At 47.1% G+C, this 15,992-nt stretch overlaps 1 protein-coding gene across 1 annotated transcript; it reads left to right on the forward strand.

Moving 5' to 3' along the window:
* Positions 1 to 12,175: 12,175 nt before the first annotated feature.
* LOC4335099 (1-aminocyclopropane-1-carboxylate oxidase homolog 1) lies at positions 12,176 to 14,544 on the forward strand. Its single transcript, XM_015778028.3, has 3 exons — positions 12,176 to 12,812; positions 13,586 to 13,907; positions 14,015 to 14,544. Exons 1-3 carry the CDS (start codon positions 12,268 to 12,270, stop codon positions 14,273 to 14,275), a joined length of 1,128 nt encoding a protein of 375 aa, XP_015633514.1. The 5' UTR covers positions 12,176 to 12,267; the 3' UTR covers positions 14,276 to 14,544.
* Positions 14,545 to 15,992: the final 1,448 nt, after the last annotated feature.

The following is a 15,992-nucleotide window of genomic DNA, read 5'->3' on the forward strand; positions in this document are numbered from 1 at the left end:
CCCATCAGCGCCGCCCGCCATCGACACCCCTCCCCTCTGCCGGAACTAGGGAGGGAAGGAAGGGGAGGGGAGGGAAGCCGGATCCCGTGCGGGAGGAGGGAGGCCGGCTGCCGTATCTGTGCGGGGACAGCCGCCACTGCCAGGTCCGTGCAGGGACGACCGCCGCCCACCGGATCCTGCACCTCCACCGCTGCCGCGTGGAGGAGGCCGCTGCGTGCCGCCGTCACTGTTGCCGCTGGCCTCCGGCCCACCTCGTCATCGTCAGCGCCCGCCTCCCGCCGGCCTCCCGTCGGCGCCGCCGCTCCCGGCCTCTGCGCCGCCCGCCTCTCACCGGCCTCCATGTCACCCACCGCCATCGCCGTGGGCCGCCGAGGAGAGAGGAGAGAGGAGTGAGGAGGAGAGAAGGGAGGAGTGAGGAGTGAGGAGAGGAGAGGAAGCATGAGAGAGAGGACTGAGGCGTGAGAGAGAGCGCACGTGAGTGAGGGGACTTAGCCGCGCGGATAGGGGAGAGGAGAGAAAAAGGAAAATTTTTAAAGTGGGTAGGAGGGAAACTATTTTCCCGTGCGGCTCTCTTAATAGGTACGCATGGGAAAATCGACTCATTTTCGCGTGCGGTCCATTTAAGAGGACAGCATGGAAAAATCGATTTTCTCGTGCGGTCCTCTTAAATGGACCGCACACGAAAATGAGCCGATTTTCCCGTGCGGACCGAGTTACCGCCCGCACACAATCTAAAAGGGTCGTGTCGACGTTTGATGTCTCGACTACGGTATTTGCATGGCATGGGGATTGTTGGTACTAGGATATACGCGAGACTGAGGTAAAAGAGATGGAGACAGAGATTTTTATACAGGTTCGGGCCCCTGAATTGTCAGGTAATAACCCTACATCCTGTTGGCCGAAGCCGGTATTGCTCTTATTCATGATAATCACACCAGTACAATATTTGGGGTAGCCTATCTAACTGTTGTCGACATGGCGGTCTGACGATCTAACTCGTAGTCGACAACAGGGTAGCCTTCCTCCTCGAATCCGTGCTCGGCGAGATCAGAGATAGCGCTTTCGTCTCTCCTGACAGTATCCGGAGACACCGTAGGGTACTAGCCGTGCTTATCCCTGAAGTCGATATCCAGCGGCGTGTCTTGGCGTATGTAGGCTTCTATGTTATGGCTTCTATGTCGATTGTGTTGGGTGTTGATCCTCCCCCCTCTCCTCCTAGGGGGGCTTGTATTTATACCCATAGGTGTCCCCTTGTCCAAGTAGAACTAGGGAAACCAATATGGATACAATCCGAGTAGTCCTTGTCGTCTCCATGTAGAACTCTGGTTGTCTTTCCTTATCCGGAACTCCTCCTATATCCGAAGGTTGCTTCCATATAGGACATGGTATGTAGTGGGTCCTGCCGAGATTTATTCAACTGCTATTAGGTATGTGGTATCCATAACCCTGACAGTAACCCCCGACTTCAATGCAAATGAACGAGTTCATATTCTCAACCGCAGACCTTGGAGGAACTGTTATTGAGCGCACGTGACCGTTCTCGGTGAGTTCAGAGATAACGTTAGACTTCCTTTATCAGCCTCGTGCGGACACCTAAAGGGTTTATCTGAGTCAATCTCCGACGTCAACCAAGAAAGTACAAAGCATACGACTAAGTCTCCCGTCTTGCTGTAATCGAGAATTTGGATTGAAGTCAAGAAATTTTATCTCGGCGGGCACACCATCTCTTCATTCCATATTCCTTGTCGAGATCCACCAACCGTTCTCGAGTAATCGAGTAGGTGTAGAGTCTGCGACGGAGCCTTGTCAACATTTGTCGTACTCGCCTTAGTCGATCTTGGTGTAGAACCATAGAGACATGGAGTCTTCAATAATGTCGAATAGAATTTTCCTGAAATCAATACTCAGAAAAGAATATTAGATAGAAATAGCCCCCGAGCGAGTGCTCAAAGGGTAACATGTTATAGAATGTATGGAAAACTGAACATGAATTAGGTTTACAAACCAGTGTTTTGTATATGAGCGTCTACTCTTTTACCGACTTCGACCAGTCAGTTTGTTGAGTTATACACTCTCCCTAGCCCCCAGCCTTGTCGTCGGAGAATAGTTCTCGGATGATAAGGCTCTTAGACCTTTGACCTGCCTTAGTTGAACAAGCACTGATCCTAGCCCCCAGCCGTGAAGTTGGAAAATCCATTTCCGATTACACGGCTTGGTTAATACGCACGGCGAGAACTATTACACGACCAGATCTTACATGGTCTTTCGTCTCTGAAGGATCCGACAAAGCCTTATCCGCTCTGGGCGTCCCCAGCCGAAGTTCCCTTAGGTTCCTCAGAGGCTTTGTCAAGACAGCGTAAAGGGACATTAGGATAGGTTTCAACGCTAGGTGTCTTTTGTGGTAAGGGATCTTTGGGTAAAACACTTGGCGATATTGTGCACCTGATATCAACTTTGTTGAGGTAGAGGTAGTGGGAGAATCGCTACACCTCTGGTCGAGGACCAGGTAGTAGTCGTAACTCGACCACTTAAAGTGGAAGTAGTGGGAGAAACGCTACACCGCTGGTCGAGGACCAGGTAGTAGTCGTAACTCGACCACTAGAAGTAAATGTATGAGAGATCGCTACGATTAACTGGTTGAGAACCAGTGAGTAGGTGTCTTTCGATCAATTGGAGTCGTGGTACGAGGATCGCTACGCTGCCGGTCGAAGACTAGTCGTAGCTGTTCCTCAACCATCTGAAGTCATGGTGCGAGGACCGCTGCGTTATTGCTGTAGTCGTACCTCGACCATCTGAAGTTAAGGTGCGAGAGATTGCTACGTTTTACTAGTTCGAGAACCAGCGAGCGAGTAGAATTATCTCTCGAACACCAATGGAAGTTGCGGTGCGAGAGATTGCTACGTACTGGTTCGAGGACCAGCGAGCGAGTAGAATTATCTCTCAAACACCAGTGGAAGTTGCGGTGTGAGAGATTGCTACATACTGGTTCGAGAACCAGTGAGCGAGTAGAATCATCTCTCGAACACCAATGGAGGTTGCGGTGCGAGAGCTTGCTACGCACTGGTTCGAGGACCAGCGAACGTGTAGAGTTATCTCTCGAACACCAATGGAAGTTGCGGTGCGAGAGATTGCTACATACTGGTTCGAGGACAAGCGAGCGAGTAGAATCATCTCTCGAACACCAATGGAGGTTGCGGTGCGAGATATTGCTACATACTGGTTCGAGAACCAGCGAGCGAGTAGAATTATCTCTCGAACACCAATGGAAGTTTGCGGTGCGAGAGATTGCTACGTACTGGTTCGAGAACCAGCGAGCGAGTAGAGTTATCTCTCGAACACCAATGGAAGTTTGCGGTGCGAGAGGTTGCTATGTACTGGTTCGAGAACCAGCGAACGTGTGGAGTTATCTCTCGAACACCAATGGAGGTTGCGGTGCGAGAGATTGCTACGCACTGGTTCGAGGACCAGCGAGGTAGTAGAATTATCTCTCGAACACCAATGGAAGTTGCGGTGCGAGAGATTGCTACATATTGGTTCAAGAACCAGCGAGCGAGTAGAATTATCTCTCGAACACCAATGGAGGTTGCGGTGCGAGAGATTGCTACACACTGGTTCGAGGACCAGCGAACGTGTAGAGATATCTCTCGAACACCAATGGAAGTTGCGGTGCGAGAGATTGCTACGTACTGGTTCGAGGACCAGCGAGCGAGTAGAATTATCTCTCGAACACCAATGGAAGTGTTAGAGTTGGTTTATTATGTGTGTATCTCATGTGGCCAACATGACTCACACACCCAACTTGTAGCATATCCGGATGTTCGTTCGCAATCATGTCGGGTGATCAAGCCGACAACGTTCACGAGGAATTATCCATTAACAACCTTTTCTCAAATAGTCCAGCCACGGCCGGTGCTATGAGATAGGTCGTCGGTCTTCGTTGGTAGGTTGGGCGCGACGACTCTGCATTTGTCGAGATCGTTCTCGATAATGCAGTATACTTGACCACAACCTACTCGAGTGCTCAATTGTTTCTGAAAAATATTTTCTAGAACACAAGATATATAGCAGATAATATCGAGTATGTACTCAAAAAACTGCATGGATCTTCTAGCACTATCAGGATATAACGAGCAGATGTAAATATCAGGTATTATGTAGACCGTAAACAAGCATGATTTATACAGAAGAAAACAGAGTGAGCCCCCAGCGTTAAACCGTAGTTGATTTAACATCGGGGACACTTGCACAGTAGATATTGTATAAAAAACATATCTAGGTAGATATAATAAACTAATGATCTGACAATACTGTATGATCTGAATATGTACGGTAAATTGCATATAAGATATTGCGTACCTTTGTAGATATATGCCGGATATATCTACGAAATTAGTAGATCAATTTAAAAATTAATCTTACTAACTACCTTGGGAGACATGGAGTATGTGTCATGGAAACACATATAAGAGCTCTGTACGGCCAATATGCATGCACGTGCGCACATGGGTGTTGGCCCGGTACAGGGACATGCAGAGTGACGTCGGGCTGTCGACTGACTAGAAATCGTGTTCTAGTTAGAAAACTGTAGTACTAATCCAGCGGTAGATTTTTAGCTCCTCGACGCGCTTGCTTGGTTGGTAGGGATCGGTGTCGGGTTCGACTTGGACTCGGCCCGCCGATGCCTCACACCAGTTGATGTCGCACACGTCGACGGATCAAGCTGCCGCCGACATCATGGTTCTCCACGGCGGTGATTAGTCTCGATCTTGTCGGAAGATATGCTCCGTTCGGGTTAGATCTCCCACGGCCGAAGTCGTCGAGTAGCTTGTTGTTGGAAAATCCATCTTTTAAACCCTTCTCGTCGAAATCCTGAAACACCAAAATCTCTCTACCTGGCGCGCCACTGTCGACGTTTGATGTCTCGACTACGGTATTTGCATAGCATGGGGATCGTTGGTACTAGGATATACACGAGACTGAGATAAAAGAGATGGAGACAAGGATTTTTATACTGGTTCGGGCCCCTGAATTGTCAGGTAATAACCCTACATCCTGTTGGCCGAAGCCGGTATTGCTCTTATTCATGATAATCACAACAGTACAATATTTGGGGTAGCCTATCTTACTGTTGTCGACATGGCGGTCTGACGATCTGACTCATAGTCGACAACAGGGTAGCCTTCCTCCTCGAATCCGTGCCCGGCGAGATCAGAGATAGCGCTTTTGTCTCTCCTGACAGTATCCGGAGACACCGTAGGGTACTAGCCGTGCTTATCCCTGAAGTCAATATCCGGCGGCGTGTCTTGCCGTATGTAGGCTTCTATATTATGGCTTCTGTGTCGATTATGTTGGGTGTTGATCCTCCCCCCTCTCCTTCTAGGGGGGTTTGTATTTATACCCATAGGTGTCACCTTGTCTAAGTAGAACTAGGGAAACCAATATGGATACAATTCGAGTAGTCCTTTTTCGTCTCCATGTAGAACTCTGGTTGTCTTTCCTTATCCGGAACTCCTATATCCGAAGGTTGCTTCCGTATAGGACATGGTATGTAGTGGGTCCTGCCGAGATTTAGTCAACTACTATTAGGTATATGGTATCTATAACCCTGACAGATCTCTGTCCAGGAAAATTGTTTGTGTAGTAGTGGATGATAGTCCTGCTTTATCCAGAGAAACAGTACTTGTCAACTTAGCACATTACTATTCTGTTGGGTAAGGTAAAAAAAGGCTATACCGTTATGAATTGAGGAGAAGGAAATATTAAATTTCAGAAAACAATTCTGGAAGAAGTGTGTAAGTTTGGATCCTGTTAATACAGGTAGTATCATTTGCTATACATGATATGTTTTGTAACTTCTTAGCTTAGGATCTTATCTTTTTCGTTTTTGCTTATACTTATCAGTTAAAATTTAAATTTTCAACCTTAAATTTGAAGCTGATTTTAAGGTTTTTTCATCGAAGTTTACTTTTCATCATTTATTTTTAGATTGCTGAGAACACGTATATAAAAATTTTATACACAGATCGCTTTTGGTTTTGTAAATATGCCGAGATGGGGCTGTTAGTATGCCTCGACCTTTCGTGAGGCTGTATATGTAACATGTGTACGAATCTCCCGACAATGTGAATATCATGATAATATCTCATTTGACAGTTGAAAGTTTATTTTATTTTGGTGCACTTCCTATGAAAAGTTTCGTTTTGTATGCTTATTTCTTTGGCGGTTAGCTCTTTAGAGCAATTTTAATGATATAGCCAACTACTAACTCCAAAAATTAAAACATCATCTATAACTAATATAGCAGCCTATTGTATAGTTTGTTGTAGATATATACTTCATTACTAATACCTAACATATCTATCTCTCTCACATAGTTTATTAGAGCTCGTGCTGCACATAGTTTCTTCTCTCATCTCCTCTCTCTCCTCTGTAAATATAAATATGATCACTGGTGGAGAAGTGGTTTTTACTCCCGGTTCGTAACCCCCCTTTAGTCCCGGTTTTTCAACCGGGACTACGAATCCGGGACTAAAGATCGCTATCTTTAGTCCCGGGTGAAATAACCGGGAGTAAAAATCGATCTCTAGTCCCGGTTGGTAACACCAACCGGGACTAAAGATACTTTATCTTTAGTCCCGGTTGGTGTTACCAACCGGGACTAAAGAGGGAATAACAGCAGTACAGATGGTCCTCTTTTTTGTTTTTTATTTTCTCCCGAATCAAGTGGGATGCATATCCCCAAATCCCAAATCAAAGTAACATCCCAAATCCACATCACAAATCTTTAAGTTACTTATACACATAAATCAAATACATCACAAATCCTAAAAAAAATTACACAAATCAAATTACATCACAAGTTCTACAAAATTCATCGCAAATACATCACAAGTTCACATCACACACAAATCAAATACATCACAGGATCATGCAATAAATCACAAATTCTTAAAAAAAAACCACAGAGGCGCCGCTCGGCCGGCTGCTGCCGCCTCCTCTCCGCGCCAGCCGGCCACCGCCGCGCCGCCGCACGCCGCCGCGCCGCCCTCCGCCCTCCGCGCCGCCGCCCGCCGCCGCGCCTCCCCGCGGCCCTCCACGCCGCGCGTCGCGCCGGCCGCCGCCCCGCCGTGCGGCCCCGCGCGCCACCGCCGCGCCGGCCGCCGCCCCGTCGGCCGCGCCGCCCCGCGGCCCTCCACGCCGCGTGCCGCGCCGGCCGCCGCCCCGTCGGCCGCGCCTCCCCGCGGCCCTCCGCGCCGCGTGCCGCGCCGGCCGCCGCCCCGCCGCGCGGCCCCGCGCGCCGCCGCGCCGGCTGCCGCCACGTCGGCCGCGCCGCCCGCCGCCCGGCCCGCCCGATCCAAAAAGAAGAGAGGAAGGAAGAAAGAGCAGGGAAGGAAGAAAGAGATAAGGCAGGAGTTAGAGAGGAAGAAAGAAAGAGAGAGTTTGTTGTGTGGACGAGAAAAGAGGATAAGTAATAGGGATTATATAGTACGTGTTGATTTTTATTCCCGGTTTGTAACACCAACCGGGACTAAAAATTCTATCTTTAGTTCCGGTTGGTGTTACAAACCGGGACTAAAGATCCTAAACGCCTGACACGGTCTGACATGGAACCAACCGGGACTAAAAATCATCTTTAGTCCCGGTTGGTACCAACCGGGACTAAAGATGATTTTTAGTCCCGGTTGGTCATACAAACCGGGAATAAAGATCATCTAGTCCTGTTGTTCTTATAAACCGGGACTAAAAATCGTTTTTAGTCCCGGTTTTAAATGGAACCGGGACTATTGTAGATTTGGGTCGACCGATCAAAGATGGTTTCTCCACCAGTGGATGTGGCAACTCGTGCAGCCTGTTTACAACACCTTATTATGCTCGTTCTTAAAACGCGCCCTTCATCTCAGCCTACTCACCTTTCCAAAAGTGGCTTTGGTCCATCTTGACTAAATGGCTGACCACATGTCATCTATGCACATAATCGCAAAAAAAAATGTCATCTATGCACATCATAAATTGGTAGGTTGTCATTATCTTGTGCTTGTTCTTCCTCCTGTAGGGGCGTAATCTAGTCGGATTTGGTTGGATACTCTCTTCATGCATCATGTGCTTTCTTTGGAGTGAGAAAGTGCATGATATTCAATCACTAATCAGGACATGTGCAGAATGCGTAGAGTTGAGAGAGACGTCTGAGTAGAAAGGACCGCCCGATTTTTTTTCAGCCGGCAGCAGTCATTCTTCGAAAGTTACTTCATCCATCTCTAAATAACTATAAGTGTTTTAGCTAATATAAATATATTATGCAAATGAATAAAAACTACTTATCGTTTATTAATACGTACAGAAAACGAGAAAAAAGAAACGATGAGAAGAGATTAATTATATTCATTCAGGACTAGTAGATCACTCTACCACCAAGAATCTCTTTTTAGAACAAAATTTTACTTTATTTATAGAGTGAGTAAACAGAGGAAGTCATAAGTGGGAAAAAATTTAAAAATATATCTCTTTTTACTGGTTTTACATGAATATACACGTTTATAAAAAATTTGCATAATTATACCGTTGTCGTAGGACGATGCCAGGAGATTCGAGACTCGCAACTGTCTCGCAGAGCGAGGGCGCGAGACCGCTCAACCTCACGTGACGAGTGCGCGAGACATGACTTCGCATCCGAACTAGCGCAATTAATAGGCTAATTAGCGTCCTTAGCAATTAATTATTTATTATTATTTCTTTAATTAGCATTATTAGTAATTAATTAAGATACTTAATCACTAGTAATCATTAATCTTTTCCCAGCGTTGTCCTTTTTTGGTTGTGCGAGACTGCCCGCACTCGCTACGTCAGAGGGACGTCCGGCAGCGCTCGACCATCCGTTCAGCATCCAACGGAGTTAAACACGCACAGCAGACAGGCTCGGCCCACGGCAAATAAAAAACGGCCCACATCTTCGCGTTGACGCCACCACGAGCCGCTGCAGTGCAGCCGGTGGTGCGCCGCGCCGCTGCCACAAGTGAGGGAGGGGAGGCCTATGCTGCCGTCGCCACACGGCCACAACCCGTGCTTCCCGATGAAGCCCCCTCTGCCACCACCCTCTTCCTTGACCCCGTCCCACGCCTCCGCGTCCTCCCTAGTGCCGTCGTGCGCGCGGGAGCCTCGCTGCACTCTGGCTACGTGGAGGTCCGACTCCAGAATCCCGTATCTAACGGCACGGCAGCATTCGCTCCACTGCAGTTCGTCCTTTGTCGTTTGTCCCAGAAGCGCATCGCCCAGTCGTTCAACCCACGTCGCTAGGGAGCTCCGGCCGCCGGAACCGCCGCTCAACCTCCTCGAGTTCCTCTCGAGCTGGTGGAGCGCGTCGGCCGTCGATGTTCCCCGTGCGTGGGGCACGCGATGTCACCTCCGGCGAGGGCAGAGTAGAACCAATCGAAGATGACGCTTTCTTTCCATTTGTTAAAGAAGACATCAAGAGAGTGTAATGTGTTAACCAAGAAAAGAAATTTGCGGCCATGAAATGAAGAGAAAACGAGTGTTTTTTTTCTTCAATTTGTTCCTCGTCTAGCTCCTCAACGGTGAGGACGGACTAGTATTCCAGCCGACCAAGCTAAAGATCACGGCGGGGTTGCTCGATCCCTACCCCTAGGACCTTGGCTTCCTGCTCTGCTTCTTGCTCCTCTGGCCAAACAGCTTGGACACAGATAAATGCTACCCAGCCATCAACTTCACAAGCGGCATACTTAACTTAACAACAGCTGAAGCCAGCGGTGCGGTGAACGACAGCGAGCGAGTAGTGCATCGGCGGCACCCATTTTTCTCTGAGCGAGTAGCGAGCGTTCGATGCTTGATGGATGGCGGATCGACGGGCTACTGCCCTCTAACTTAGTTTTTCCTCTATAAGCATAAATGTGATGTGGCAACTTGTACAGCCCATTTACATCACCTTATTATACTCGTTCTTAAAAGTCAAATTTTACTACAGGACACTGCGATTTCGTGGTTTTAGCCGTAGGATACCGCCCGAACTCACTTTTGGGGAAAGACACTCCATAAACGTGGTAATTTGCCAATAGACATCGCGCTGATTAGAACAATAATTTCCGGTTGGAGAGGAGAGAGAAAACGTGTGAAGTATCAAAAATGCCCTTAGGCCCACATGTCAGCTCTCCTATCTCTCCTCTCTCTCTATCCCCTCCTTCCAGCGTCTGATATGCGGTGTTGGGTGGTCGTGGCGGCGAAGGACGACGCCAACACCGCGGGCTTCTGCGCCTCCTCCTCCTCCTACGCCTCGAGCGCCGTCAGGATGTCGAGCCCGACCCCGCCCGCGTCACGGTGGCGCCACCCGCCACTGCGTGGCGACGGCACCGTGTGAAGTGCCGCACGGTCGAGCGGGCTTGTCGGCGACGGAAGGCCGCCGCTATCGTACACTTGCTGCTGCGGCTACCACGGCAAACAGCAGGCGACGGAGACGTCGAGTTTGCCTTCTCCACCATGGCTGAGACGCATAGAGAGAGAGGAGGAGATCCCGTTGACCTGCCGCTTGGTGGACTCCGCGGTGTTGAGGATGATGGTGGGGACATGGTCGGTGGCAGCGGAGGCGTGAAGGCGAGGGCCGGTGCCAGAACGTGCCCGCGCCATCCCGCCATCGCTGTTGCTCCGCTCTGCGCATCAGACGTTGGAAGGAGGGGATAGAGAGAGACAGGAGAGCTGACATGTGGGCCCAAGGGCATTTTTGACATTCACGTGATTTCTCTCTATTAATCGGCGCGGTGTCCATTGACAAATTACCACGTTTATAGTGTGTCTTCCCACAAAAGTAAGTTCGGGCGGTGTCCTACGGCTAAAACCACGAAATTGCAGTGTCCTGTAGCAAAATTTACCTTCTTAAAACATGCCCTTCATCTCAGCCTACTCACCTTTCCAAAAGTGGCTTTGGTCTATCTTGGCTAAATTGCTGGCACATGTCATCTATACACATCATAAGTTGGTAGATTGTCTACATCTTTTGCTTGTTCTTCCTCCTGTAGGGGCGTAATCTAGTCGGATTTGGTTGGATACTCTCTTCGTGCATCACGTGCTTTCTTTGGAGTGAGAAAGTGCATGATATTCAATCACTAATCAGTACATGTGCAGAATGCGTAGAGTTGAGAGAGACGTCTGGATAGAAAGGACCGGCCGATTTTTTTTCGACCGGCAGCAGCCATTCTTCGAAAGTTACTTCATCCATCTCTAAATAACTATAAGTGTTTTAGCTAATCTAAATATATTTTGAAAATGATTAAAAACTACTTATCGTTTATTAATACGTAACGATGAGAAGAGATTATATTCATTCAGGACTAGTAGATCACTCTACCACCAAGAATCTTTTAGAACAAATTTTTACTCTTATTTATGGAGTGAGTAAACAGAGGGAGTCAGAAGCGGGAAAAATATGAAAACATTTTTTTTACTGGTTTTACAAAAGTATACACGTTTATAAGAAATTTGCAGACGTATACCATTGTCGCAGGACAGTGCCACGAGATGCACTCGCCAGAGTCTCACAGAGCGAGGGCGCGAGACAGATCTACCTCGCATGACGAGTGCGCGAGACGCGTCTTCGCATCTGAACTAGCGCGATTAATAGAGTAATTAGCTTCATTAGAAATTAATTAATTATTGTTATTTCTTTACTTAGCATTATTAGTAATTAATCGATATAATTAATCATTTCCAAGCGGTGTCGTTGTTTGGTCCTGCCAGACCGCCCGCGCCGTCATGTTATCGTCATTTTCGTGTAACGCTTCAGCGATATCGTGTTGATTTCACACTCCCATACAGCGACGGCGGTATATTTGTACCAACAAAAATTATATCCCGGATATTTCTTAAAAAATAAATAATATATATTCAAATTTAATTCATTAGAAGTGAGCGAAACTTATTAATTGATTAGTTTTTCTGTGGTAAATTTTGTCCACTGAAATTTAAATTCTAAAGTTAACGCTCGTTCTGGTATTTACGGCTATTTTTTTAATATAAAACATAGTGTGAGGTACTTAGAAATAAGATGGGTATACGTGAGATGCTCATATCATCGTAGTAATGGTGTTTAATACGGTCAAACTCATCAAGCGCCGGTAGAAGCACTCCCTCTCAAAAAGAATAAAGAGAAAAAAAAAACGCGCGCCGTAGGAGCACCGAGCACGCGCGTCTCGCCACGCTTCGCTCAATCGCTTCGCTTTGCGCCGATATATACACCAAGCACCGGCAATCCACCGCGCAGCCACCATGCCGGCCTCCGACCCCGCCCCCGCCGCCGCCGCTGCCGCCTACGACCGCACCGCCGAGCTCCGCGCGCTCGACGCCACCCTCTCCGGCGTCCGCGGCCTCGTCGCGTCGGGCGCCACCCACCTCCCCCGCATCTTCCACAACGTCGTCCATGGTGATCAAGAACCACCGGAGGCGACGGCGCCATCGTCCGCGGCCACGACCACGACGACCGTCCCGGTGATCGACATCAGCGGGAGCCGCGCGGCCGTGGTCGACGCCGTCCGGCGGGCGGCGGCGGAGTGGGGGTTCTTCCAGGTGACGGGGCACGGGGTTCCCCTCGCCGCGATGGACGCCGCGGCGGGCGCGGCGCGCGCGTTCCACGAGTCCGGAGGCGGCGAGGGCAGCGACAAGGCGCGGCTCTACTCGCGCGAGCCCGGGAGAGCCGTCAAGTACCACTGCAACTTCGACCTGTACCAGTCGCCGGTGGCCAACTGGCGCGACACGCTCTACCTCCGCATGGCGCCCGACCCGCCGCCCGCCGCCGACTTGCCGGAGATCTGCCGGTAATAAGCCGCTTCCTCTCACAGCCTCACTGTATACTTCTTCCCTAGAATACTGTTAGATCTTGCAAGTATCACACTTCAATTAGGATATTGCTGGTAAATCTTTAGAATATGATGGCCTTTGTACGAGTTAATTAAGCTCATTAGTGAAATCTGTAGTGAGATCAGCTTGATTAGATCCAAGATCTGAGTCATTTGCTGACTAATTTAACAATCCCAGTTAAGCTTATTGTTGTTATTGGGAAGAACAACTAGTACAGCCTTTTTGTTGTTGTTGTTGCTGTGCTTTTTTGTGTGAAAGGATCATGCATCTTGAATCTGGAAATTTTCGAATAGTATCCGAAATGACAAATTAAGCTGCGTAGTAGTAGGGCAGAGAAGGAAAAGATGATTGCTGGGTCACATACTTTCATGTCCGGTGCCCCAAAAATAAGATACAAGAATAGTTTCCAGGATATCAATATAATTAGTAGCCTTTTTTATTCAAACTCACATCACATGGTTATCAAAAAAAAACTAATTGTACAATGAAATTACTCAGAGTGGGACCTCCTTTATATTATCTAAAAAAGTGAGCCCTGTGTTTATCCTGTACTGTCAGTAAAAGGGGCACTGCTTTGACGAAATCAGAATTTTACCTGTACTTATAGATGCCCCCTTTTTTTTAGCATATAGTGTTTCTAGACTATAAATTGGATTGCTGAGACTTAGTCGTACCATCAGGTCTCTTTTGGTGTTTAAGGGTAACATATGTAGCTTGCATTAATATGCAGGGATGCACTGTTTGAATATGCCAAACAAGTAAAGAATTTGGGGAACACACTGTTCGAGCTGCTCTCGGAGGGCCTTGGGCTCAAACCGAGCTACCTGACAGACATAGAATGCAACCAGGGGCAAATCATACTATGCCACTACTACCCTCCCTGCCCCCAGCCTGAGCTCGCCATCGGGACAAGCCGGCATTCGGACTCCGGCTTCCTCACCATACTTCTCCAGGATGACATTGGGGGCCTCCAGATCCTCCATGAGGACCGATGGGTCGATGTCACGCCAACTCCTGGAGCGTTCATCGTCAATGTTGCCGATCTCCTGCAGGTACCATGCTCAGAGTCAAGACCAACCAAACTTGAATTCAGAAAATAGTCTAGAAACATGTTCTTGATTGTTCGGAGCTTATTCTTTCCATTTGATCATATGTTCAGTTGATCTCCAATGACAATTACAAGAGTGTGGAGCATAGAGTGGTGGCGAAGAACACTGAACCGAGAGTCTCGATTGCCTGTTTCTTCAGCACCCATTTTCATCCGATTTCCACGAGGATGTATGGCCCGATCAAGGAGCTGTTGTCTGATGAGAACCCGCCTTTGTACAGGGAGGCACTCGTCAGAGATTACACCGCGCGTTACTACTCCGTTGGGCTAGATGGCAAGTTCAAGACTACTCTTTCTGAATTCCGGTTATAGATTGGTAAAGAAAGTCTATGATGTACCGGTGTGAATTGTATCATGTACTTGAAATCAGTAAAGATAGAGATAGGGACAGTGTGTATGACTACTCCAGAGAGATGATGTACTTGGCATGTATGCTGTAGACAACAGAATGGAAGTATAGTTTCAAACAATTACACAAGGAGCTGTGGATCCACCCTTGTTTGTAAGGAGTACTGCTATCATGCTATGTATTGTTATGCCATTGAATAAAGAGATCTCCTGAATAAAGATACTTACCCATACCTGAGCTCTTACTCAGTTTCATTTTTGTGTCAAGTGCAAAATTGGATAAATCTGTTCCTTGCTCTCAAAACCAAACAAAACCCAGACCTCCACTTTGTTTGACAGTGGTGTCAAAATTACAATCAAACAGGGATGGTGTTGCCTGATTTTGAGATCTGAAGAATGGAGTTTGCATGGTTTTGCAATTGAGGGACGAACTTGGATATGGGACTTATTTCTTATGTCCTACAAAACCACATTCTTCACTGTTGGCAATATCAAAGCATACTAACAACTTACAAAATTAAAATTGGCAATAGCATGTACTCAAATCAACTCAACAAAAAGATCTACATTAAAATAACACCGACTACTAGGTAATACTAAACCTGAATCATAGTTACTGCCCTACTTCTGAAGCTCTAACTAAACAGCAGGGAACATCAGAGAGTAGCAATTTGAAGATTTAACTGTGAATCAGACAAAACATGGCATAAGAATCTAAGAAGTGCTCACAAGATCAAGTACATTGAAGGAGCTCAACACATTCAAGACAACCTTAAACTAAAGATTACATCTGAATTATTAGTACAGTAGTAAAATGTCGAAAGAACTGAAAATTCATCACCAAATCTATCAAGCACCAGAACAGTGACTGACTGACAAACACCAATCCCAACAATTTCCTTCAGGAACTAACACAAACATTCAGGTTTTTGGAAACAAGCACTGATCATCATAACAGTAACAACATTCAGATATTCGGAGTATTCAGATATCACAGGAATCACAACAACTGATAAAATTGCATGATTGTCATTCTACATTTATTTAGACATTGAGAATATTCAGATTCGTAGGAATCACAAGAACTGACAGAAATGGATGACTATCATTCCACATTTATTCAGATATTTACAATATTCAGATATTGTAGGAATCACAAGAACTGACAAAAATTGGTGCCTGTCATTGCACAAATATTCACATAGCTCCATCAAAAAGTCAGCCAACCCAAAGTACAAACTCTATCCAAAGAACATAACGGAATCTCCAAGAAGCTACTAACACTAAGATTGGTTTCAAGAACCTAAGCAATCGACGTGATCCGTCGTGGCAACTGATCCACCGTCCGATCTCTGATCCACATCCCAGAACCGTCAGATGTCTAATACACGGTGACCCCACCGAGTTTGTTAGCTCCTAGTGTTGCATTAGTTCATTCTTGTGACTCTTGTAGTTTATCATTGTGATTATTTTTTGGTCCAGAGATGTGACTCATGTTACCCCCTGTAACAAACAGAAATTCTGAAGATTTTGGTATAGGGAATGACCATCACATGATTTTTTGGGGTGTCTATCTGTTCTTGATTTGGGCGCGTGAAGTTTCAACTTAGTTAATCTCTGTTCTGGTAGCTTTCTTGGTGCAGCCTCGCATATGTTTTTGGTTAGATTTCTTTGAGTTTCT

The sequence above is a fragment of the Oryza sativa genome, chromosome 4 (assembly GCF_034140825.1).
Source record: "Oryza sativa Japonica Group chromosome 4, ASM3414082v1".
Classification (NCBI taxonomy): domain Eukaryota; kingdom Viridiplantae; phylum Streptophyta; class Magnoliopsida; order Poales; family Poaceae; genus Oryza; species Oryza sativa.